The sequence below is a fragment of the Pongo abelii genome, chromosome 6 (genome assembly GCF_028885655.2).
Source record: "Pongo abelii isolate AG06213 chromosome 6, NHGRI_mPonAbe1-v2.0_pri, whole genome shotgun sequence".
NCBI lineage: Eukaryota > Metazoa > Chordata > Mammalia > Primates > Hominidae > Pongo > Pongo abelii.
The window spans coordinates 92,499,212-92,525,946 of NC_071991.2; the positions used below are offsets into that span (position 1 = coordinate 92,499,212).

At 34.0% G+C, this 26,735-nt stretch overlaps 1 protein-coding gene across 4 annotated transcripts in view; it reads left to right on the plus strand.

The window, feature by feature from the left end:
* SEMA3A (semaphorin 3A) overlaps positions 1-26,735 on the plus strand; it is a 518,655-nt gene that overhangs the window by 487,034 nt on the left and 4,886 nt on the right. For all 4 annotated transcript variants that reach the window (XM_054559577.2, XM_002818291.6, XM_054559578.2 and 1 more), the window contains 3 exons: positions 5,337-5,378; positions 9,349-9,506; positions 13,643-13,707. In XM_054559577.2, the coding sequence (XP_054415552.1) occupies positions 5,337-5,378; positions 9,349-9,506; positions 13,643-13,707 (265 nt within the window). The remainder of the gene's footprint in view (positions 1-5,336; positions 5,379-9,348; positions 9,507-13,642; positions 13,708-26,735) is intronic.

A 26,735-nucleotide genomic window follows, 5' to 3' on the forward strand; every position in this document is an offset into this window, starting at 1 on the left:
AAGAAACAAGCCTAATTCCAAAAAGGATTTGCAATCATAAACCTGAACTTCAATTGTATTTATTATGTGATTCTGAACACGTTAGTTAAAGTCAATTGAGCCTCAATTTCTTCTTCTCACAGTAAAGACTGTGATTATAAATACTTTTAAAAAGTGTTTTGTTTTAAAATTAAGATTACTAGTAAAGGCTGGGCGCGGTGGCTCATGCCTCTAATCCCAGCACTTTGGGAGACCCAGGTGGGTGGATCACGAAGTCAGGAGTTTGAGACCAGCCTGACCAACATGGTGAAACCCCCTTTCTACTAAAAATACAAAAATTAGCCTGGCGTGGTGGCGCATGCCTGTAATCCCAGCTACTCAGGAGGCTGAGGCAGGAGAATCGCTTGAACCTGGGAGGTGGAGGTTTCAGTGAGGTGAGATCACACCACTGCACTCCAGCCTGGGTGACAGAGGGAGACTCCATCTCAAAAAAAAAAAAAAAAAAAAAAAAAAAAGATTACTAGTAAATGGTAGCTATTGTTAACTAGTTATACAAATGAAAATCTCTTTTAAAAATGCTTGAAAATTCCATACATATACCTTGTTTTATAAAAATACTCAGAAGATATAAAAGCCTAACTTATGCTGATTTTTATTTTAACTAGTCAGTTTGGGATTTTCTTTCCAGTACAATCAAAGAGGGTTTAGTTTTGAGACTGAAATGCTACAACAAGTTGCAGTGCTCTTAGGACTGTGGGCTTTATTTATAGTTCTATTGAATGTAAGGAATTGCAAGGCAGTTACGTTGATAACACATGCATTTTAAACCCAATTTATGCAATATTCCATGAACAGCTAAGCAGACAAATGAAAGAGTTTAATTTTTGTTCAAATGAAAACATAATTGATACTTCCCTAACCTAGTCTATAAACTCATTCTAAAAAAGTGTCCTTGTGTTTAGCATCCAATAGGCTATGTCAGAATCTCCTGGGATCAGCAGGTTGAAAAGCTTTGCAAGTGAGAAAGTTTAATAAGGACTAGTTTAAAATATCTGAAAAAAATTGTAAATTGGAACGTAGAAAGCCTTGAAAAGATGCTAAGTTTTAATTTTATTTTTACTCGAACACCAATTAAATGCAACTGAAACCAGTTTCATGAAAACATGCTTATGAAGCTATATCTGTTTTAAATGGAAGTCGTATTCACTACCTTCTATTTCTCAGAAAAAATCCCCATAGCTTATTTAAATGAATGTCATCTTAATATATTGTCTATTAATATTCAACCACAGGAAGCATATAGTACATCTTATTCCAAACTGTTATTAATTTCCTGGTCTAAATAATAAATAAATTTCCTTTAATTAATGGATTCTAGGATCTTAAGAATGTTAAAATCTTAATATGACACAGTGGAGTCTGTTATGTACTAGGGTTTCTTTTATGTTTCACCATTCATATATGAAATAATTTTTATCTACCTTATAGATATTTGTTTTTTTTTGTATTATTAAGGAACATGAAATGTATAAATATTAATCAGCTTCATTTTTGAAAGTATTTAGAGCTGGCTAATTTCACTTCAATTACATTAGCTGTTAATCTTTCTCTGCCTAAAAAACACTTTCTTTGAATTTTGATTGTAAACTTTATATTATAAAAACCTTCATGAAATAAGCTCCTTAATAACCACATAACTATTTTTCATGTGAAATTGTTGGAATGAAAGAAGTATCTGTGGAAAATTTTCCTTACTCTTCTAAAATTTCTGTTTTGGTTATTGATTCCAATATTGTACAAACCTAAATACAGTCTTCAACTTTTTTTTTTAAAGCTGAATATCTGGGGGGCGGAGGCTGCAGTGAGCCGAGATCGCGCCACTGCACTCCAGCCTAGGCGACAGCGAGACTCCGTCTCAAAAAAAAAAAAAAAAAGCTGAGTATCCATGACGTGTTGTGCCCTTAGTTTTTGAGATTTGCGGCTACTAAATTCTAAAGATTATATCTCTGCATAGAAAAAGTTGATAGACATTCTTTTCATCATAAGTGTCTTTATGATTGATAATTTTTGTGTAAAATTATTGTATTTAATAACTAATATAATTCATTTAAGCTATAAAAATTGGAAACTATGGAAAATGTCTAAATTATACCATTACATTAATGTACCTCCTAAATCATTTGTTTAATTTGTGTCTCAGGCAGATTGTCTTAAATTTGTTAAGAAAATCCTGTTCTCAGCTCAGCCATCAGGGTTCGAAGTAGAGATTTGCAGTTCTACAGCACATAGTAATTAAAACCACAAAAGTTGGGAGGCTGAGGTGGGCGGATCACGAGGTGAGGAGATAGAGACCATTCTGGCTAACACACGGTGAAACCCCATCTCTATTAAAAATACAAAAAAATTAGCCAGTCGTGGTGGCAGGCGCCTGTAGTCCCAGCTACTCGGGAGGCTGAGGCAGGAGAATGGCGTGAACCCGGGGGGCGGAGCTTGCAGTGAGCCGAGATCGCGCCACTGCACTCCAGCCTGGGCGACAGAGCGAGTCTCCCTCTCAAAAAACAAACAAACAAACAACAACAACAAAAACACAAGAGCTTACTAGGGAAGAAAAATAGAATCCAAAGGAGAGTAGAAAGGAGTGGGCAAGGAACAGTAAATATGTTAGGAGTGACTGGAGGATGAGAAAACTGTGATAAAGGTCATTAAGGAATAATTAATAAAGAATTCCAAGGCATAATGGGGTTTATTAGAGGAAGCAGTCAAGAAAAAATGAGCCGTCAATAGTAACTTATAAAATAAAGTCTAATAATAGTTATGGATACAGAAAAGTGTCCTATCAGCAATACACAGTTCATTGGTGATTTCTGCTTCTGAAAATAGTAGGACACCTCTCTAGAATAAAAGCTAGACTCACTGGGTTGAGCAGGGAAGGCATTGGATGAGAGATGAGCAAGCAAAAGCAGTGAGTGTAGACTATTCTAAATTATTTTTGAAGAAATTCCAGCTAAGCTATAAGAAACAAAGAAAGACAATAAGAGGGCTATCTTTATCTTAAATATAAATTAAATGGAAGAAAGACAGTTTAGTGGGGTAAGTTGAAGAGAGGAGAGAAAGGAACATTGGTAAAGAAATTGTTCATTCATATATTCATTCATGCAAATATGTATTAAGAACTTGTAAATACCAGGCGTAATTCCAGGTGCTAGGGATATGGCTGTGAAATAAACAGCCAAAATCTCTGTCCCAAATTGAGGGGGAGAGGCAATTGGAAAGACACGTGAGATGCCTCAGCTGCCTCCTCACATCCTTTCACCTCACTTCTGATTCCTATGAAGAATCTTTTTCTTTATGCCCCAGCAGGCCAAAAGACAAGCAAGAGTCACAGCTGGGGCTGTGGGAGATTTAACCCCCTGAGAGCGTTCAATGAGGAATGGAATGAATAAGTACTTTTCTTGGTACAAACCTCAGTGGACAATTTGGAGAGTCATTGTCAACTATCCTCAGATTTTTTTTCTCAGTGTTGACTTCCATAATACACTTTTTAATTGATTTTTTCCACCTTCTTCTCAATCCTCAATTTTTTACTCTTGCCCCAAACCTGCAAACAAGATTTTATCTCAGATTCTGCTTTGGGATGTGTGAAGAAACTCACAGGACAAAAAATGAATTATATGTATCTATATAAAATTTATTGATTATTAAGATATATTATTAATAATATATTTATTAGATAAGATGTGTATAAATATACATGTATATAACCAGTAATAAGCACTAAAGAGAAAAACTAAAGCAAGGAAATGAGATGGAAATGCATGTGTGTGTGCGTGTGGGTGTGTGTGGGTGTGTATGTGTGTGTGAAAGAGAGAGAGATGAGAGAGGAAGAGAGGGAAGAGAGATTTGAATAAACACTATATACCAAGCACATTTGTAATGTGTTTTACATGTATTAATTCATTCAGTCTTCTCACCACCCCTATAAGAGGTACCATCTAACTTTCAAATGAGAAAACCGAATTACAAAAAGTTTACACACTTTGCCTAGTACTGCATTTCTGGCCAGATTTGAATCACAATTTGAGTCCAGGCACTTTGGCTCCAGAGTCCAACTCTTCACACTTAATTGAGTAGCTTCGGTCACCTACACAGTGAAGTCTTTTAAGACCCTTCGTTCCACCTAAGCCTCTTTCTTATCAGATCCCTCAGAAACCCACAAGCAGTCTCTGTCTTCTCATAATGTTTGTCTTGAATGAAAGATACATAATGTTTGTCTTGAATGAACTGCAGCACAGTTCATTGACCATGAACCTAAAGGATATAAACTCATGTGTTCAGTTATATAGGCTTTTGGTAGTCTGCCTACATCAAAGAACACAATTTATTTATGCAAGCCTATATGCATTCATGATAAGCCTCAGAGAGAACACTTAATGAAGTGCACTGGTGAGTGTTACTTTCCTAGTTATTACTTTTCTATGTTAACCTGTTAATAGACGTTAAAGAGATTATATTCTCTGGCAAAGACCTGAGTGTAGGTCCTCACACATGAAACCGTGTTTTTCATAATAATGAAGTAATCTCATCCCACCTGAGCTCTTGTAGTCCTTATCAGCTGGAAAGTGGCCTACTCTCATCAGCTGCCACTGGTGTTGTTAGGAATGAGGCTGGTACTCTCAGCTAAGGCAGCGTTCTCCAGTTGAACAGAACAATTTTCACAGAATACCAACATCAGAAAGGACTGCTCTGAGACCATGATGAATCAAGATAAAAGCAAAACCATTTTGTAATCATGTCCAAACACAGACAAAAACATGAACATTGTCCAAACCACAAAAATGACCATATATCCCCTATCCTGCTTATCACGAGTTATTGCTACTTCTTAACCAGTCATAGCTTTAGCCTTACTTTGTTCTTCCCTCCCAAATGATTTATGAAGATACTTAACCATAGAATTACCCCTGCTTTTTGACCACATCCAATGTAGAACAAAGCTCTACTTCTTAGAACCCTCCCCCAATCACCTAACACAAGTCCAAAACATGTTTTTTCCAGCACCTTCTCACTGTGCTCACTGTGCAGGCTCATGTTTTCCCTTATATTGTAGCAAGCAATAACCCCAACTTGGTCAACTACAGGTATGTAGACTGTATGACATTGACACAATCTTATTGCCTGCTCCACATATTTGACCCTTATCTATGCAGTTTCTTTATGTGTCTTATTTCCCAGTCACATTGCTTCTCGTGGACACTGAAGTTCTCTCTGTCTGAAAACTAATGGCAGTGCCTTGAGTTAACTAATAGCTAGCTGTTCTAACTGACCAAACACCTCACATATTTCTTTTTCTCCTTTAGGAACCGACTGCTATTTCAGCAATGGAGCTTTCCACTAAGCAGGTACTATCATTATGTATTACCATTGGATATCCAATATTTTGTTAATTCTTGTGTTTCAATAGATATATCTATTTATCAAATTTCACAGATTTGTTAACAATTATACAAAAATACAGGAGAAAACAAATATCATTCTTACAATAAGCTAGTAGATTAGAAACTGAAGATAGTTTTCTTTGCCCTCATGTTTTTGATCAATCTCATCTGTGTTCTATAAACATTATTTTCTGGATCATTATTTGTTATAAATTTTTATATACAGTGTATTTTGGTGATTTTAATATAATTTACTCAATACTCAATAATAATTTTCATCTTTTCTGATTATGTATATATGTGTATACCCTGAAATAGCATTGTGATATTTCAGAATATTAAAAAAAATTATAATTTATTCTTACTTTGCAAATATAAACAAAAATGCATTTTTAGAGGCTAGTAAAATTATTCACTGGCTATATGTGTTTGGAGGACCTTGACTTAAAAGTTAATTTTACTTTTCCAGTAGTATTGTATGCTAGAGAAAACAAAATGTGTATTTAACTTTGGCTAAATATCAAAGGAAAACAAAGAAACGATCACTGCCAAGTAAGTACTAAAACTTCATGAATTCAAAGGTTAAGGGCAGCATGTTAATAGTCTTTCTATTCATATCAAATGAATGCTTTGGCAAGACACTTCAGAAAAGTGAATTGCTTCTAAATACTGTGTAATATGTGTAAACAAATATAATTTTAATCTCTAATTTTTCTCCATAAATGTTACCTAGACTTTCTTCTGTCCAGTATATCAATGGTAACTACAAAGAAAAAAAAAAAAAAACAAAGCAGAAAAATCCAGAATGAAGTAGGGTATGCCTCACTTACTGGAGTAAAAACTTACATACAAAATTGTAAAATAAGAATCATTTGGCAAATCTTATTTCTGAACTGTTTACATGTTTTATCTCTGACCGTACTTTATCCCTTGAACAAGACACTAAATTACTCTGCCAGTAAAATTTAGTGTGTATCCTTTCCCCACACAGACATATCAAAATAGATTGATAATCTCCAAGATATTTAAAGCAACCCAGAGTGCAGATATGATTGACCTGATACTGTTATCTTACACTGCATAAGTATGTGTTCACCTGTTCTCGTAATCTAAAAATTGTTAGAGGTTGGCAAAGAAATCTGGGGATTTCCAGGATGGAAGCTAGACTGGGATATTCTTTCCTGTAATGATTTTTAAAATTATTTATTTATTCTCTGTTAGGCCTCATTGCCAGTCTTAATTGCGCTAACTCCACGTCTGTTTTTGTAAACCATTTCTTTCTGTTTTGCATTTTTAAATCTATTTAAAAAATTACATATTAAGCCAACATTTTACTGACAAAGAAAAACAATCTATCAGTTTAAAATACCATGAGAGAAGACAGTGTCTTTTTCCTTTATTTTCCATAACTGGAAGAAATGATTTGATTTCGTTCAGATATGACTCAATTTCATTCATGCTTATGGGCATTTTTAAAGTGAGATAGTAGTTTCAAGAGGGACAAGAAGTGTTGCAAGTAATTTTCTGGATAAATGAACCCATCTCCTGCTATATCCCACATTTTGTTAAGGAGGATAGTGAGAAAGCCTGTGGTGATGCTAAATTGGGCAGAAAAAGCACATCAGGTTACTTACTAGTGACTGGATTCTGCTCAATGGTGCCTAAAGGCTTACCCTATATTTCATTTGGATAGCATAATTATTTTTGCACTTCATTAATAATACTGCAAAATTATGGTAAAATGAACATGACCTTGATTTATAGTTACTTTTGGCATTTTATCACACTTTAGGTTTTCGTCATAATAATTTCAGCTGCCATATTTTGGTTTGCTATTCTTTCCACATACTATTTCTCTGTTTTTCCCCTAAAGGAATATGACATAATTAGATATTGTTATTTATAGGTAATAACACTTTTCCTACTTAAATGTCACATTCTTAAAAAAATCTATAAATATACATTTTGCTCATGCTTCTTAGAAGTTATTGGCCAAACATAGAGATCTTTTGATTGCAGGACTAACTTGATGAGTAGCTTTTCAAAATAGTTGCAAACACAATGTATGGATTGACACATTCATATATTGAAATTGCTTACATTCAATAGTGTCTAAGTTCATTTTAAAAAAGGAGGCTGTGAAAGAAAAAGAAAGAAAGAAAGGAGAAAGAAAGAAAAAGAAAGAAAGGAAGAAAGAAAAAGAAAGGAAGAAAGAAAGAGAAAGAAAGAGAAAGGGGGAAGGAAAGCTTAACAATACTTAATCTATTTTTCCCAAAGAATTTAACCATCATTTCTTAATTTGACCTGGTTTATAGCAAAATTCAATACTATAATAAAAGTTGAATATAGCAAAAAAATGAGCATTTAGTAATGTATGCTATAATTTCATTTTTTCCATTTAGTGAAATGGAATAATAATATTAATGAAGATAAATGTTTCCACAACGGTTTAGATTTTATTGTATTACATTTCCCCTTATTTACTTTGCTTGTAATAAGGTATAAGTTAGTTGCTGAGATTTAAGCAGAGAACTATTTTCTATGTAAACACTCCTTATAACCTTAATATTTTCTTAGATTCTCATAGGTACTTCAGTCTGCATTCAATTTATCTGGTTATTTATACATGCAGTTTATACGTGAAAGCCTTTGGAAATGCAATTTCATTTACAATCATTGTTAACTATTAGAAAATGTGTAGTATTAAAAACGCATATCATTGTTCAGAGACTGATTTTTCTAAAACTTATTTTTTATTTATATACTAGAGAAACTACACTTTTGATGTCTTTTCAATGTATGAAAACATTACATGTTTCAGTATTTATGTAAGTTTTACTTAAGGCTTACTATAATTATTGAATCCTCTAGTGCAAGAAAAGAGAGCTATGGTGCCAATAACAGTAAATGTGGAGAAATTGCAAAATAATTTTATTTCATTTTGTGTTTAAATAAATTTGCAGCTAATATGTTACATTGGCTCAACTTTGTTAAAGGCATTTTAAAAGTTGTACTGAAATCCTGAATTAGTAGAAAAACAATTTTTTTTAATCTTCCATATTCTGGCTCTTTCAATAACACCAATTTCATTGAGAATAAATGCATTGTAGAATGTTTATCTGAATGCATCCTTTAAAGACCTGTTAAACATGCTCATTTTAATAAGGAAGTTAATTCTTAGAGAAATTATATGAATAGCTCAAGATCACACAGGGTGTTAATGGGCAGCGAGACCTAGAATCCAGGTATCTTCATGCTCAACCCTATGCTTTTTCCACAACACCTCAGCTTTTGGTTTGGCAGACTGCACCAGAGTGTACTTAGTTCCTCTTTTCAAAGATGTTTTGAAGGGTAGTAATTTAGTAGTCTTTTTAAAAGTAATCTTCCTGGAGGTAGTGCAAGGGTAAGACAGTTCTTGGTGTTGAGCCGAAAGATTTTTCAAATGTTAGCACCAAAATTTTGCCCCTTCCCGTATCATAAGAAAGGGCACACTCCATCACAGGCAATACAATAGGGTACTGAGAAGTCAGAAGCAATGGTTCCTGCCTCTGGCCAATCTGGAACACATGGTAATAAAGACATTTTGGTATATGAGTATTATAAAAGTAAAGGTAAAAAAGCAAACTTGCAAAGAACAAAACTTGTAGCTTTGAAAATTATTACATTGGTTGGTGTATTACTGTCTTCATCTTCCCTTTGTTTTACACTTAATAAAAGACTCTTGTTTCAGTCAAATATTTAGAACTTGCTCTTGCTCCATTTTAAACTGCCATCTTGTCTAGAAGGCCTTTAAAGAAATTATCAATAAAGGGATGATTTTTTTAAACCCTTAATTTATCTCTGAGAAGTTATATATAAATAAACTCTTTTTTAAGAGAAAAAGAGATTTAAAAGACAAGATAGTTTTTGTCACAGCAGTAAACTCTTTCCACAGCAACAACTATATATTGGTTCAACGGCTGGGGTTGCCCAGCTCCCTTTACACCGGTGTGATATTTACGGGAAAGCCTGTGCTGAGTGTTGCCTCGCCCGAGACCCTTATTGTGCTTGGGATGGTTCTGCATGTTCTCGCTATTTTCCCACTGCAAAGAGGTAGGAAAAATATTCAAAATAAATGAAATGTTTGCTACTTATCCTATCTGATTCCAAGTTTGAAATAGCTTTCTTCAAATAAGTGCATCAACTTTTTCTAATGAATAAAAAGATTTGGGAGCAGATGGAGGGGATTGTTTTGTTTTTGTTTTTTTCTCTTCTCTTCAAATAGTTAAAACAATCAGAAAAAAAGTCAAAGAGAAAGTCATGAACAGAATCTGGACTGAGTCTTGTTCCTTTAGACCAAAATACTCTGTTTTCCAAACATGTTCTTCTATTTCTATCCAGCAACATTGTCTCATTTTTAAACCTTAATAAGGCAATTTATGTCTCTGGATGAACAGAAAATGATCAGAGAAAGGAATTTATTTTCCTTTAGAGTCTTAGGTAGTACACAGGGGCCTAATTATAAAAAGTCCGGAAGAATTTATTTCTAGTTTTGAAAATATTACATTTTAATATGTGATATATGTAATTTTGATTAACATCCCAAAATATGTCTATTTGTTTCAAGAAAATTTAAGTGTTATTATATTATTATAGCATCAACTTGCATTTGCAGTGTTTGAACTTGAAACATAAAACCATGTAATAAAATATCTATCTACGCATATGCAATATATATTTATATGTATATATACATGTATATGTGCATATATATGTATATATGTGCGTGTGTGTATATATATATTTTTTTTTTTTTTTTTTTTTTAAGATGGAGTCTCTCTCTGTCACCAGGCTGGAGTGCAGTGGCACAATCTCGGCTCACTACAACCTCTGCCTCCCAGGTTCAAGCGATTCTCCTGTCTCACCCTCCCGAGTAGCTGGGACTACAGGCGTGCACTACCACGCCCAGCTAATTTTTGTATTTTTAGTAGAGACAGGGTTTCACCAGTTGGCCAGGATGGTCTCGATCTCCTGACCTCGTGATCCTCCCGCCTTGGCCTTTGAGAGGGATTACAGGGATTACAGTCGTGTGCCACCGTGCCTGGCATATATGTACTTATATATCTCTTAAACATACTCTTGATAATACTTAAAAGTATTTTTTTGGACATGCTCGAATAAAAGTTGCTAAGATAACTCTTTCTTCATTTGGCGAAATAGCCCTTTCAAAAACATATCCTTTACTACTCACTGAAGGATGTCTTTCTCTATCAATATTTAGCAGAGTTTAGGAAATGAGAATGGTGGATGAAATTAACACACAGTATCTCGTTAATATGAGCCCAAAGATTAACAGCATGTATATCAACCTATTGAAACATAAAATGGAAACCAGCTTTATGAAACCTCTGCATTTTAGAAGCAATATAATTTGATTTCTTTATTGTTTATTATGGCTATGTTTTTCAAAGAAGCTATGAATGTAGATTTTCATAGCTAATGAGGTATGTCCTACAACATTTGTATCAGTTTGAATATTTGGTAAAATATTTGAGCAAAGAAATGACCCTAATGCCTACTTAAATCTTTTGATTACACACTTTAGATAACATTGACTGAATGTAAAATCATCTACAATTTAGTCTGTTATATAAGCAGTCCAAAGGATTAAAACACAGTATCCTGTTAATAATATTAAATGTATATGCTATATTATATCATATAAGAAATACAATTATTAAACCTTCAACATTCAGAATTGAGGTAACATGTTTGTATTACTTTTATATAACCATTCATTTTGTTGAGATTTCAAATTTAAAATAAAACTTACTGTGGAGATAATGTCTGTTCATTAAAGAAACCGTAGGTAATTTAAGGAATAGCAATATGCAATCTTTACAGCAGTAAAATTAAATTTTTTAAGATTAAAAGTTAATGCTTCTCAAAAACATTTAACTCTAGGTGGCTTTTATCTTACTTAAAAATGTGGAATTCAGCCTGACGCCGTGGCTCACACCTGTAATCCCAGCACTTTGGGAGGCCAAGGCGGGCAGGTTACGATGTCAGGAGTTTGAGACCAGCCTGGCCAGCATGGTGAAACCCCATCTCTACGAAAAATACAACAATTAGCCATGTGTGGTGGCGGGCACCTGTAATTCCAGCTATTTGGAAGGCTGAGGCAGAAGAATTGCTTGAACCCAGGAGGCAGAGGTTGCACTGATCTGAGATTGCATCACTGCACTCTAGCCTGGGTGACAGAGCAAGACTCTGTCTCGAAAAAAAAAAAAAAAATTGGAATTCGTGTTTGAACTAAAATGAGTATTATTTCTTCTTCATGTGAAAGTTTATAATATTACCTAATTTAGTAATAATCTATTTGAATTTTAAGCTTTTCTTAATAAGGGAAGAGATAAAAAGAAAATCATCAAGACATCTATAATAAGTTAAAACCTATATGTTATTACATATTTGAAAAGTATTTATTATACACCTACAATTCAAGATTGAAGGAATTTTCATTAGCACAGTTTTGTTATACCTTACAGATGTTACTTAATCCAATTTCATGAGTGACATGCTGTCTTTAAAAAGGATGTTTAGAAGCCTCATGATTTATATATTCTTTGTGATGGCATTTTTCAAAAGCTTAAATGGCAGTGAAAAATGCCTTCCCAAATGCTTTGTAGTTCGTGTTTCACAAGTTCTCTTGTTGGCTCAATTTTGAAATGTGCAACATCTGTTTGATAGTTTCACTAATTCTACAAATAGAAATCTATAAATACTTTAGACTTCTAAATGTATGAATACAGTAACAAATTCCATATTTGCAATTCTCAATGGCCTTTGTGAGAGCTCTTTTTAGGGATGGTAACTAATTTTGCAGCAAGACAATACCCATTAAAATAGCAGCAGCAAACAGTTGGGCAAGTGTCCCCCAATCTTTTCCAGGCTGTTACACATAACCAGTCTCCATTTTTATCCTCTTCCTGGAACTTCACATCTTTGTTGCACCACAATGACTAGAGCCTACCTCCTCCTTCCCAGGCAACCATTAGCAAAATGTAGAAAAAGGATACCCACAACGTGCTGCAGCTCACATGTGATCTGGGGGTAGAATGTAGAAGAAATCGTTTGATTTTTATAAGCAAACTTTGCTTTTCTCTTAAATGTAAGTTCATTTATTCTCTCTCTCATTCCTCTGGCAAGAGGAGGCCTTGCCCTTAAGTTCAACATTTATTGTTGCTTTTATTCACTTCACAGGTAAATTGGTTTGCAATCGTAGCCGTATGATCATAAAATAAACTGTTTTAAAAAAGAATAGGTTGATATGGCCAGGCGCAGTGGCTCACACCTGTAATCCCAGCACTTTGGGAGGCCAAGGAGGGCGGATCACAAGGTCAGGAGCTCGAGACCATCCTGGCTAACACGGTGAAACCCCGTCTCTACTAAAAATACAAAAAATTAGCCTGGCGTGGTGGCGGGTGCCTGTAGTCCCAGCTACTCGGGAGGCTGAGGCAGGAGAATGGCACGAACCCGGGAGGCGGAGCTTGTAGTGAGCCGAGATTGTGCCACTGCACTCCAGCCTGGGTGACAGAGCGAGATTCTGTCTCAAAAAAAAAAAAAAAAGAAAAGAAAAGAAAAAAGGATAGGTTGATATAACAATCAAGAAAAGAAATTTTAAAACTGGCTTAAAGATAGAATTTCTAGTCTTAATATTATAAAATTTAGCAAAAGTCTCTTTAAAGAATTATGTGTAAGCATTTAGAGAAAGAGAACGTTCATGTGAATTATAATTTTCAAGCTTATTCCTTCATTAATAATCAGAAAAAGTTTAATACCCTTTATTGAAAAAAATGGATTATTATTTTAAATTTTGTGCTTTTTCCACAGAAGTTAGACCTTGAGTTTCTAGACATTAGATTGTTATTGACTGACATCTGGTAGTGAAAAAGCCATGAATTCTCTGTTATCACTACTTTAAAGACTTTTAACATGTTGTTAGTACATTTGGATCTTGTTTCCCATTTTGATCATCTTGGAGACTGCTCTTACAGGCATAATGAAATGTTTTTTAAAAAAATCTTTTAGTTGGATGTAGATTCATCTGTTCCTGTAAGTTACTAGAGTCTATTATATATATATATATATATATTTATTTATTTATTTATTTCTCTTCATTCTTATGACAAATTCCTAGAAGGGAAAAATAAGGATACAATAACACCTTTTAAATGTAATTGTTTCAGACGCACAAGACGACAAGATATAAGAAATGGAGACCCACTGACTCACTGTTCAGACTTACACCATGGTAAGTCACATTTTTCATCTTTCAACCTGCTAAGACCAGGCTAAAATCATAATAATGCATATTCACATATATGCATGCAATGTACGCATCTGTCTCAGAATACTTAAAGAAATGCAGCTGAAGAGAAATAAAATCTTACAGAAATAAAATCCTGAAGAACACAAGGCACTGAATTATGTTTTATTATCATAAATTATGTTTTATTATGATGATAAATTCAAAATGTTAGATGCTTACAAGGTTTAAAGCTCAACTTTCTTATATTAACAAAAAGAAGCCATGTTTAAGTACTTCATTTTGTATATAGTAGCAACCTGAGATGAGTAGGCAATGGAAATGTACATTAAAATATACCAAGGAAAAAACTACAGTCTTAAAATATGCCTTACAAATGATTCATTTATATGCTCATGATATAAACCTAATATATCATTATTGGGTATCCTAGTCAAGCAGAAGATAATGTGGATATCTCTACACTGAATTACTAGTAGGGTATTCCCTTACACTGGGCATTTTGTAGCAAATTCATTTTTTGCTTCCTAAAAGATGTCAAAGCCTATTTAATGTCAAAGTTGCTTAGTAAATGCAGAAACATCAACCAACCTTCACTTAAAACGGAGTGAAATTGTAGTGATGCCCCACTTTCCATAATTCAAACATTATGCCATATTACTATGGAAATAATAACGAGGTTATGCTTCCCTCTGCTGGGGGAACTTATCAATGACAATACTGCTAATGAACAGTTAAAAATGGCTGAAATGTACAATGTAAACATCGTCACTTAACATAATTATTCTATTAATTTTTTTGATGCCATTTATTCTAAAGGTAGTTAATATTTATCAGTTGACTTTTCTTTGATTTACTAATTTTATGTGTGGAATATTCATGTTTATGGATTTTAATAAAACATTACCACACATAGAACCCCAGCAGCATACATTCCAAAACTTACTTTCTAAAATTCAGATCCCCCTTTGGCATAAGCTGAATGGGCTGGTATTTGATTTACAAATGCTCACGGGATTGGTTGGGGAATCCTACTACCAGGAGACGGGTAACCGTGAATGAAGCCAGTGTTTCGGAACCACATTGCTTGCAAATTTTCTCACCAGGGACTTTCCTATCTGTGATTATCTTTACTATAAATAAGAAAGAGACCACAAAACTGGAGTAAATGTTATGACTGTCCCTGCATTAGTATGGTGCATTTATTGAACACTCTCCTTAAATTTTTTCAAATAGCATATTTCAATTGAATCCTAAAATATTTGCTAGTCTTTCATTAATCTATTTCATGGAAAAATATTGAATTATGATCAGCACCATTCCAGCAATGTAGTATTTTGAAATATAAATTCATTACACTAAATAATCTATTTGCCTATATGTGGAGAGTTAATGATAATTACTGGAAGTAAAAGAATCAAGAGAATGTAACTGAACCAATCAGACTTTAATCTCCATGTCAAAATGAAACATTATTTTGCTCGTTGTATATTTCTAGGTTTATATTGATACAACATTATGAGTATTGTAGATAACAAATATTTGTTGAATGGCAGAATGATCTAAAAATTTCAAGTTATAATCTAGATACTTGTCTTATTACTTTTGTTTTTCAGTAGAGATTTGAACTAATGGCACTTATTGATTTTTGTAAAAAATACCTTATGTCATACATTGTTATTATTAACACCATTATATTCAAAAATGTCATACATTGTTATTATTAACACCACCTCTTAGGAAACATCATTATGAATTAATCAATTAACTAATATATATTGATTATATGCCATCATGTGTAGGACACTACGCTGTGTTTTGAAAATTTTTAGAGATTATATGCATATATAATCTTAATGGCATATTCATTTGTTTAGTGATCCCTTTATAGATTCAGTTAGTATTTCAAAATTATATTCATGCTAGAGTTATGAGTGTAAATATATATGGGGAAAAACTGACCAAAGGAATTTTTATGAAAAGTAAGACTGTGAATACATAAATATTGTTAACTATTGAATAACTGGGGTTTGGAGAGTGTTTCAGATATTAAAGATGTGTTTTGATAAAATTAGAGTGGTTAAACACTATTAAAATTTGGCATAAAGAATGGCTTAGCTATAAGAAGTAAGAAGTAAAGTGAGTGTAAATAAATTTCTCTCCTGATTCTTACGTCAGAATGCATACTGGAGAGAGAAGAGAAAGTGCTACTGTTCAATGTTACAGGGTCTTTTAGGGGAGGGTTGTGGTAAACAACTCTAGATGTTTGTGATATCTGAGAGGAAAGGGTAAACTAGCCCAATAAGCCCTGCAGCAATAAAATATTCCTTTTTGAATGCCTTTTTCCCCTTGTCTGCTTGTTTTGATAATGACCACACATAAACCATATACACCATAGATTACACTAAATTTCAAATATTTGGAAACTAAGGCAGGCATTCCCATTTGGCCAGGCTGAGTCTTACCATTAGGAATCAGTGATTATTTTGGAATAGCTGACATCAGTATTTGAAAGTAAAATGGGCAAAAATCTGGAACCCAGCCTTATTAAATTACGTATGTTGTCTTGCTAATATTAATTCTCACATTGAATAAAATATATGTGCTCATGCGGAAGCATAAAATATGAGATGTTTTCACAGAAAGCTGGTAGGCAACATGAAGCCGAATTATACACTTCAGGATGATCAGCTCCAGCTGTAATGGTAAACATATTCTGTAACACTCTATAGTTTACACATCCAGAGGTTTTAATAGAGAGACTATATACAAAATAACTCAGAATTAAGGTGGAAGAAGTTTCACTTTAGATGAAACATTTAACACCCACTTGGCACTCTGCTCCCTTATATGTCAAGTGGCCCAAGTGGTGAACTAGGCCAGGTGAAACAGCAAAATCCAGCTACACCTCCTCTTGATCCCAGGATACTCTCCTCTGTCACCGGTGGCTGCGCACCTAGGGGAGATTTTAGTATCAAATCTTAGTATATGTGTGCTGGCAACTCTTGTCTTCCCACTCACACCTCATACAGGAAGCTAAAGAGAAATCTCAGGTTGTTTCCAATCTGTTCCCTTCCCTAAAATAATTGCTGTGTACAAAATTGGAACTCATCTGACTTTGTACTCAAGAAAATGACTGACGAAGGCAATTTACCTATAAAATACTTCCCATTTTCTTTCTCACTAAGAATGAGCCATATTATGATTTACATGTCCAGAAAGGAAAAAAAAAAAAAAAACTACATCATCAGTACTAATTTTTCTTTCAACTGTACCATCATGTTAGGTTTCTGAATCTTTGAAATATTTTATGTCCTATCTTCTAGTTGAATGGCATCATTGAATTTCACTTTCTAATAGTTTTGCATGCATGCGTTACCTTCCTGGCACCTCATAGTAATATGTCCACAGAATTCAATCTTCTTAATTATCTCCACAACTGTCCATCTCAATTTATATCTTGGTTGGCATCAGAATCATTCCAAAATTTTATAAAATGTCTTTGGCAATGCCATCTTTATGATCTGCAGAACTGTAAATTTAGTATTTTGTAGCAGTGCTATTATAGTCTGTGCCTTAGCCTCTTCCAGTGATGAATCTGAGCATTTAGCCCCAAGAGGAGTCTCAATATTTGATAGATGAGCATGATGTCAGCCTTAAAAATAATCCCTACCTTTAATAAATTATCAAATTTCATCAAGTCTCAGATGACATAATATAAAATACAACATTCTTTTATGTACTTTTAAGAAAAAAAAAAACTGCTGAAGATGGTCAGTCTACTAGATGATCCCAGCATCAAACTGGGACACCAAATGACTCAGGACTAGACTAAAGGAGAAATAAACTCTTATTCAGATGATAATAGCAAAGAAAATTGTCTGTTTCAATCATAATCATGTCTGGTTAGAAAGAGATTAAAAAATACTCCTTGAACTACAAGGTGGTATTTATGAATATTTACTTTCTGAATTCACACAAACAGTGGACCCAAATTTCAGACAGAGACTTTAATTTAAAGAGGTATCATATCAGTAGGATCCCACATGTCTGGGAGAAGTAAGAAAGAATTTCTCCCAGAAGAAAGCAACTTCAACTCAGATCAAGAACAATTGTAAGACACATTCTGATATCAGAGATATTCAAGTATAAAGAAGTATGCATCTTAGAATCAAATACTTGCAGTATTACCTTCTATGATTTTTATAAACCCTTTTTGAATATTTTCACTGGAGATAATCAGTCATCATGACACTTGTCTTCTGCTTAGGAAAAAAGTCTAATTATTCATATTACATGTGTGCAAGGCAAATGCACAGATAACATGAATAAGAAGAGGTTTGAAATAGCTTGCGTATCATTATTCTCCATTGAAGTCTTTAAGTATGTCATCAGAGATCACCCATTCATACACCTACAATTTAACTGTTACAAACTGAGATTTTTTTTAAAAGCTTGCTGCATTTTTTTATTCCAAAAGTTATAAGGATCACATATCATTAAAATACAGGATGGTATTTTCATTATTGTTTATGGAAGGTTTCTGCTTCAGCAAATGGGCATTTTCCATCTCCCATCATATCTCTTGGGGAAAAGTAAATGAAACATTAAAGTCCATGTTTCCGGATTTTTTAAAATAAACATTCCTATGGTAGTTTTGCTCTGGCGTAGAGATTATTTGTGCTTTCTTTTGTAATGCATTTGCTATAAAATCATGAAAATAAAATATACCAGATGTTCAATATAAACTAAATAAATATTACAGTAGATATCTTCATATTGGTATTTCTTTTTAAGTAAATGAGTTTCAGCCTGCCCTATACTAAGCATATTACCCATGACATCACAAGATATCAAGTACAGTGTTCAAAGTAACTATTCAAGTGGCTTCAAAGTTAACTTCTTAACACATACATTTTATTATCATATTTCAAATTAATCATCTCTGAAAGTAAGATACTGGTGACTCTACCCCAAAAAATATTTATGAATAATAAAATTAAAATATATTGGTCCTATGACTGTTTCACTATTTGTATATATATTCATACCTATATCTATGTATATGTATATGTATATATGTATGTGTTTGTATGTATATACATCCATACACATATATACACATATTTAGACACACACGTATATATGTACACACACATACACACACAGACTAGCCAATTTTAAGTTCAAATCTTCAGGAATCTATGGATTCAGGAAAGATTAGAAACTACTTAAACTGTAAAATTCTAAATGCTATATCCTGGTTAATAATTACTTCCCAGCACCAAAGACATCTTAATTTAGGGCATAAAACAAAGTAGTTTAAAATTAAAATTTTAGCCAGTTGAAAAATTGCAAGTTTAAATTTTCTTTAAGGTTTCATTGTCTTTTTGTACTTGGCAAGTTACATCCACTAACTTCATATATATTGGTCCTATTTCTAGTAAATGGGTTAAGCACACATGCATGTTCTTAACTACCCATTTATTCATTCATTTGTTGGTACATGCACACATACATGCCTGCAAACACACATTGAATATTTACATAGAATCTAATTGGTGAAAATGTCATACTAGACATTGGAAAAACATTGTACTAGGCATTACCTCAAAAAGTAAACAACATCACAGTTATATACTTCAGTATATACCGTAGACTTTGTTTTATTTGCACTACAATATATGATATTATTAAATAGTTTATTAGCTTTTTTTTTTTTTTTGACGGAGTTTCACTTTTATTGCCCAAGCTGGAGTGCAATAGCAGGATCTCTGCAAAATGCAACGTCTACCTTCCGGGTTCAGGAAATTCTCCTGCCTCAGCCTCCCAAGTAGCTGGGATTACAGGCATGCACTACCATGCCCGGCTAATTTTGTATTTTTCTCTTTTTAGTAGAGATGGAGTTTCATCATGTTGGTCAGGCTGGTCTCGAACCCCTGACCTCAGGTGATCCACCCTCCTCAGCCTCCCAAAGTGCTGGGGTTACAGGCGTGAAACACCATGCCTGCCTGTTAGCCATCTTAACACTCAGGTTCAAAATATACATGAATGTTAAGAATGAATGAATTTTTTTGTTTTCATTTTACAAATTTTTAAATAGTTTATGTCTTTTCAAGAGATATTGACTCATCTTTAAAATGTTTTCCAGCCACTTGAAGTTAAATTAGTCTTTTCTACTGATAGAGCATCTATTGTATTTCTGCAGAAAATCATGTAGAATCCAATGAGAAAAATCTAAGTAATGCCGTTTATACTTTAAGTTAGGCATTGCTACAGTATTCTGTGTTACCAGGAGTTTATGGGCAACATTTCCTTTCCTCCTGTTCTTGACCTTTGACACTGAGTATTATTGAGAGAAATACTAAAATTATAATGAAAACAACTGGAATTTTATTTCTCTTTATGTGGTACAGCAACTAACTGTATTTGCTAAATAACCTAAATAAATATGTAAAATAATTGGCATTCATTTACCCATCTCCTAAATTATGTTTTAGTTTTACATTTATTATTTACAAATTAAACTTACAATAAAGTAGAACATCAAAATTGATAACAAATCAAAATTGAATGAATATGGTTCACAGCCTCATCCATCTCTGTCTTCTCTACATAACATCAAATTTCCTAAGATGGTTGCATTATTAACATTTCAATCTTGCGAGACATTTATGGGGTTAAAATGGAGAGTGAATAAATAGAAAGCTGAAATGTGATGCCTTCTGTTTCTGCTATATTGGAAGAGAATCAAATGCTAAATAAGGCCTTTAGCAACATGATATTTCTGGTCAAATGATGGATATCATGACTTTTTTGTTGTTACAAAAGGAAGCAATTTATTTAACTATTTTCTTTCCTCCTATTCTTTCTGGTTTATTAGCTTCATTTCATTTCCATAAATTATCCCACTAAAAGAGGAAATGATTAATTGAAGATTGCTTCCTTAAAAACATTATTTCTTGTCATTAACAGCTGCAACATATTGAAACATTGTGTTATCCAAACACACTGTGGTGCTTTTAAAATAATTTTAATGTTTTGTTGCTTTCAATTATTTTGTTCTAACCATTCAGATGGTTGAACCCATGGGGAATCATTATGCCAATTTAACAAGGATACCCTTCTTTTCTACTGGCAATTTTCATGACAAAAGTTTGTATTCAAAACAGTTGCTTTATAAGTGTGAAATTTATTCAAAAATGATTTAAAGTGAGATTGCTTTCTTTCTGGAAGCCTACAAAATTATCTATTACATGACATCTTTTAGTGATATAGGTATCCTTGGAGATGTGAGAAGATACTCGTATGACTTCTCAGTTCTCTTTCTCTTCTTATTTTTCCCTATTTGGAATTTTTGATTTTGGAGTAGACATGATTAGTCATCATTATCTCCCACCCTCTCTCAAGTCAATTTTTATAACATTATTAAACTTAGCAAATTGAGAATATTTGAAATGCTTACATCCTCCAGCAGTTCAATAAAGTATTCCATCATAACCAGGGTTATAAACCCTATTTCCTTTTTGATTGATTAAACTTTTATTCATTTCTTTTATATAATTATGATAACTCTACGTCTTGAGGATGTCAAAGTTACATGAGATTTCAGGTTTTAAATTCAATGTGTTACCTGGATTTGCCATTTAGCAAACATCAGCTAAGCGTTTACAATGACCGTTCTGCCAGGATTATGAATACACAGTGTGGTGGGCGAGGGGAATAAACCAGATTAAAAATAATTGTAACAAATATAACTACACATACTCTAGGGAGATAACTAAAAAGGGATTTTTTTTGGCAATATAGAAGAGGAAATATTTTCTTTGATGGTTGTAGGGGAGTAGGATTCACATTGAGGAGTGTAATTTGTCTTCATTTGGATTCTCAATAAAGGATTTTAAGATTTAATTAACAGTTGAAACTATCATAATAGCAATAATAATGATGTCACCTGACATGTTTATGACTATTGCTGTGCCCAGATATTGTGCTAAGATTTTTGTACAAGTATATTTTAAGAACAACAACAGAAAGGGTTATAAAAGACTGGTGCAGTGGCTCATGCCTGTAATCCCAGCACCTTGGGAGGCTGAGGCAGGCGGATCACCTGAGATCAGGAGTTTGAGACCAGCCTGGCCAACATGGTAAAACTCTATCTCTACTAAAAATATAAAAATTAGCCAGGTGTGGTGGCAGACACCTGTAATCCCAGCTACTCAGGAGGCTGAGGCAGGAGAATTGCTTGAACCTGGGAGGCGGAGGTTACAGTGAGCCGAGATCATGCCACTGCACTCCAGCCTGGGTGAGAGAGTGAGACTCTTTCTCAAAAAAAAAAAAAAAAAAAGAAAGAAAAGAAACGAAACAAAGAAAAAAAAAGGTTATAAAAATATTTCACTGTCTAAAATTGCTAAATGACCTATCTAATATATAAAAGATGAGTTGCAATTGTTTGGTAGAAATAAAAATAAGATAAAAATAACAACAATGTCACACATATAGAGCAAGTAGACTGAGAGAGAACAAAGACAGACATGCGGCAAGAATATTTACCAAGAAGTTATAAGGGTAAGACATACGTTTGTCTAACTGCTTTTTTTCAGTCAATGTAGATGGAAGTATGATCACAAAGTTCATTTCAAAATGAAAGAATCTGTTGTTCACGAGAATCTCAATAATTTCTAGAAAGTAAAACCAGAAAGAAAAATTTCCCAAAGGTAAACATAGAGTAAACATTGCTGCAATCAATATAATATCAAAAATATTGTGACATCAATGCAGTGAATAAGGGAGAATTGACAAATGTCTCACTCAGCATAGGGTGGGAACACCCTGCCAAAACCAATTTAATAAAATTAATTGTCTGATGTGATTAACATGGTGTGCTCCTTGTAAACTGCTCTCAGATCAACTGGTTTAATCCAGAAGAAGATTTTATATCACTCTTATCCTCAATATATAAGATTTCATATCTTTCAGGAAATATGTACTCACTAATATTTCCTCAGTTGAGTTTTTGTTTATATTGGATAACCATGAATTAAATATTATACTCTCTGAAAAGTACCTAGAGTAGAGCTATACTGTGCTGCCATTTATATGTACGACTGTTTGCTTTAATAAAGAATCAAGTTGATAGCATGCAGTAGGGGGACTATAGCAAATAATAAAGTAGTATATATTTCAAAATAGCTAGAGGATTTTACATGTCACCACGAAGAAATGATAAATGTTTAAAGTGATGGATAAGGTAATTACCCTGATTTGATCATTATACAATGTATACATTTATTGAAACATCACACTGTACCCTATAAATATGTACATATATTATGTGTCAATTATAAACAAAACAAAATTTTTAAAATTGATAGTTTTTTTGTTTTGTTTTGTTTTGTTTTGTTTTTGAGACTGAGTCTTGCTCTGTCACCCAGGCTAGAGTGCAATGGGTCGATCTTGGCTCACTGCAACCTCCGCTTCCCGGGTTCAAGCGCTTCTCCTGCCTCAGCCTCCAGAGTAGCTGGGATTGTAGGTAGCCGCCATTATGCCCGGCTAATTTTTTTGTATTTTTGTAGAAATGGGGTTTCACCATGTTGGCCAGGCTGGTCTTGAACCCTAGACCTCAAGTGATCCGTCCACCTCGGCCTTCCAAAGTGCTGGGATTACAGGCGTGAACTACCATGCCCGGCAAAATTGATAGTATGTTTGACATCCCAAGAAAAAGTGAAGAACTTAATAATGTTATAAGATAGTAACCGAAATATTATTTCTGTTTGTACTTTTTTCTGGAGCTGGGGAGAGAAGGGGGCTGGAGGGAGATAGAACACATTGTTAATGGATTTCTAATGTTTCCTATGTTGTACAAAATTTATGCAAGTGATTGCGGTAGAACACTCAGGAAATGGAAAGGATATTTACTGAATACCTTCTAATTATTATTTTAAAATATTGATTAGGTATCTGTTTATAAGATGTCAGGTTAGGGGAAATTAACAGAAAATTTTTTACTTCTGAACACCCAAATAGATGGGTGCTTGGCTGAGGCCATTTTAAATAAAAGTTCTGTTCGTAAGTCAGAAGTTGCTGATGGTAGAAACATCCTGTGGCAGAAGACTTAATAGAAATAACTGTATCCAATAAAAATGTACTTTTGGCCGGGCGCGGTGGCTCATGCCTGTAATCCCAGCACTTTGGGAGGCTGAGGCGGATGAATCACCTGAGATTGGGAGTTCAAGACGAGCCTGACCAACATGGAGAAACCCCATCTCTACTAAAAATACAAAATTAGTTGGGTGTGGTGGCATATGCCTGTAATCCCGTCTACTAGGGAGTCTGAGGCAGGAGAATCGCTTGAACCTGGGTGGCAGAGGTTGCCGTGAGCCAAGATCACGCCATTGCACTCCAGCCTGGGCAACAAGAGGGAAACTCCGTCTCAAAAAAAAAAAAAAAAAATTACTTTTAATAATTATTGCTGATCACAACAGAACCTAACAAAACATAAAATAGGAGAATCTTAAACCAAAGAAATACAATAGTATCGTTGTATCTTAATCATGATTGATAGTTAACATGACAGGGCTTTTAGCCTCACCAGTCACTAGCTGGATGATTCTGTTTCTTTTTGTTGGACAAAAAGGGGAAAGAAAGGGTAAACGGGAAATAATGAGACTTTGAGGTACTGGCAAGAGTAGTTATCAAAGCAAACTTACTAAGGGCACCAAGCTCATAAACCAAATTAACCAATTGTGGTTCTTGCCTTATTTAGGTGAGAAAGTACCTGAATATCAGAATGTTTCTTGAAGAGCGTGAAATATTATTATATTAAACTAAAAACAATTTGTTATCATGATTGCTAAATCAAACACCATCTTATAGTCTATAAGTCTATAAGACTATAGTCTATAGTCTAGATTCCACTATGAAGAAGTAGCAGATCAAATGAAATACTTTTTTAATAAGAGAAAATATTTTCTATTGAAAGAACTATTTTTATAAGTTTTCTGGTACATTGGAAAAAGCTTGCCACCACCAGAGGATGTCTTGAAGAGGAAATGAAAACTGAGCAGTTACCTAGAACTACAAGAAAGATTACCAGAAAATTATCTCTGTGGACTAACTAGAATGATTAAATTAGTTAGAAAGAAGACAACTAAGTGATTTTTTAAAAATGTACCCGTTGGTGGCCGGGCGCGGTGGTTCACGCCTGTGATCCCAGCACTTTGGGAGGCCGAGGCAGGCAGATCATGAGGTCAGGAGATCGAGACCATCCTGGCTAACACATTGAAACCCTGTCTCTATTAAAAATCCAAAAAACTAGCTGGGCGTGGTGGCAGGCACCTGTAGTACCAGCTACTCGGGAGGCTGAGGCAGGAGAATGGCATGAACCCGGGAGGTGGAGCTTGCGGTGAGCCGAGATCGCACCACTGAACTCCAGCCTGGGAGACAGAGTAAGACTCCATCTCAAAAAAAAAAAAAAAAAAAAAAAAAATATATATATATATATATATATATATATATATATATATGCACCTATTGGTGTTACATTGGTATTGAAACACTTATTTCTATTATACTAGTTACGTGACTCCTCTTATCTGAGTCAATTAATGTATTGAAGGATTTATATGAAGTTCTATGTTTGAGAGTAATAACTTATACCATAGTTTTCTTTAGTAGCTTTAGCAGATTATGCAAGAGACAAGTCAGTTACAATTATAAATTTCTACCTGGGAAAATAGACCTAGGAGACATGGCTGTTGAGAAAGGAGATGCTGGCAGATCACTGGGTTGTTTGTTTCTAAATCCAGTGGATTTTTCTATGTTTTGCTGTCATATATATTATAATTCATTCATATATAGAGATTGAATGAAAGGTCTCCTCCTAAAAGTATTTCTTAATAAAAAAAAGTTTAAACGGGCCGGGCACTGTGGCTCATGCCTGTAATCCCAGCACTTTGGGAGGCTGAGGCGGGTGGATCACGAGGTCAGGAGATGGAGACCATCCTGGCTAAAATGGTGAAACCCCGTCTCTACTAAAAATACAAAAAAAAAAAAAAATACAAAAAAGTTTAAACCACAAAACAGTTAGAAAAAAATGTATTCATTGTAAATAGCATTAACTTCTGTGACAATGCATTCTAATTATTCAGGTAGCTCCTGAATTAGATTTTCCAGGCCCTGTTGGCCATAGCAATTAAATTCACCTGTATCCCAGGAAGCAGCTGTCTTATAAACAAGTATAGCAACATGTTCCATATGCATTCAATTCAAGACGCACTAATAATCTCAGAGGGGGAAGAAAAACAGCCTATACAATGTAGATATTGGCACATGAAGATACGCATATCCAATATTTTTTAAAAATGTTACTTGGAATCAGTTACATATTATTTCTTTACATTGTAATCATTTCTGATTTATTTTCCTATTTCCAGGGCATTGATCTTTTCTATAAGAAACAGATAGTTCCCAGTATCGGAAGAGTTTTGTTTCACACCTAGGACATTTGAGAAACAGGCACTGAGGTTGACACCCCTGGAGACAGCAATTGAAGATAGAAGGTGGAATGAAGTAGGTAGGGTATGATGAGAGTAGGAGATGATAGACACAGGCCTTGTACAGGGATTGTATGGGAGTAGCATTTTTGAACGCTTTAAACCTAGTGAGAGCAAATCATATCAGCTATGACAGTCAAAAGTATTCAGTTGATTATGACAAGAGTAAAACTGTCAAAGTGATGACAAAAAAAGGGGAAAACATTTTTTAAATTAAAAATCTAGCTGAGTTTGAAGTAGAGAGCAAAAATTTTTCATCTGTCTACACTGTCAGCTTTCTGTGCATGTAAAACATATTTATTATTTTCTAAATTAATTTAATGAGTTTCAGATTGTACAGGATGTCATAATGGAAACAGGATTATGCAAGATAAGAAGGAGTTTTGTTCTCTAAATGAGTTTTACCTAGACTCCCTGTGTTGTACTTTTGATCTGAACCGTGTTTCATTTACCACATTG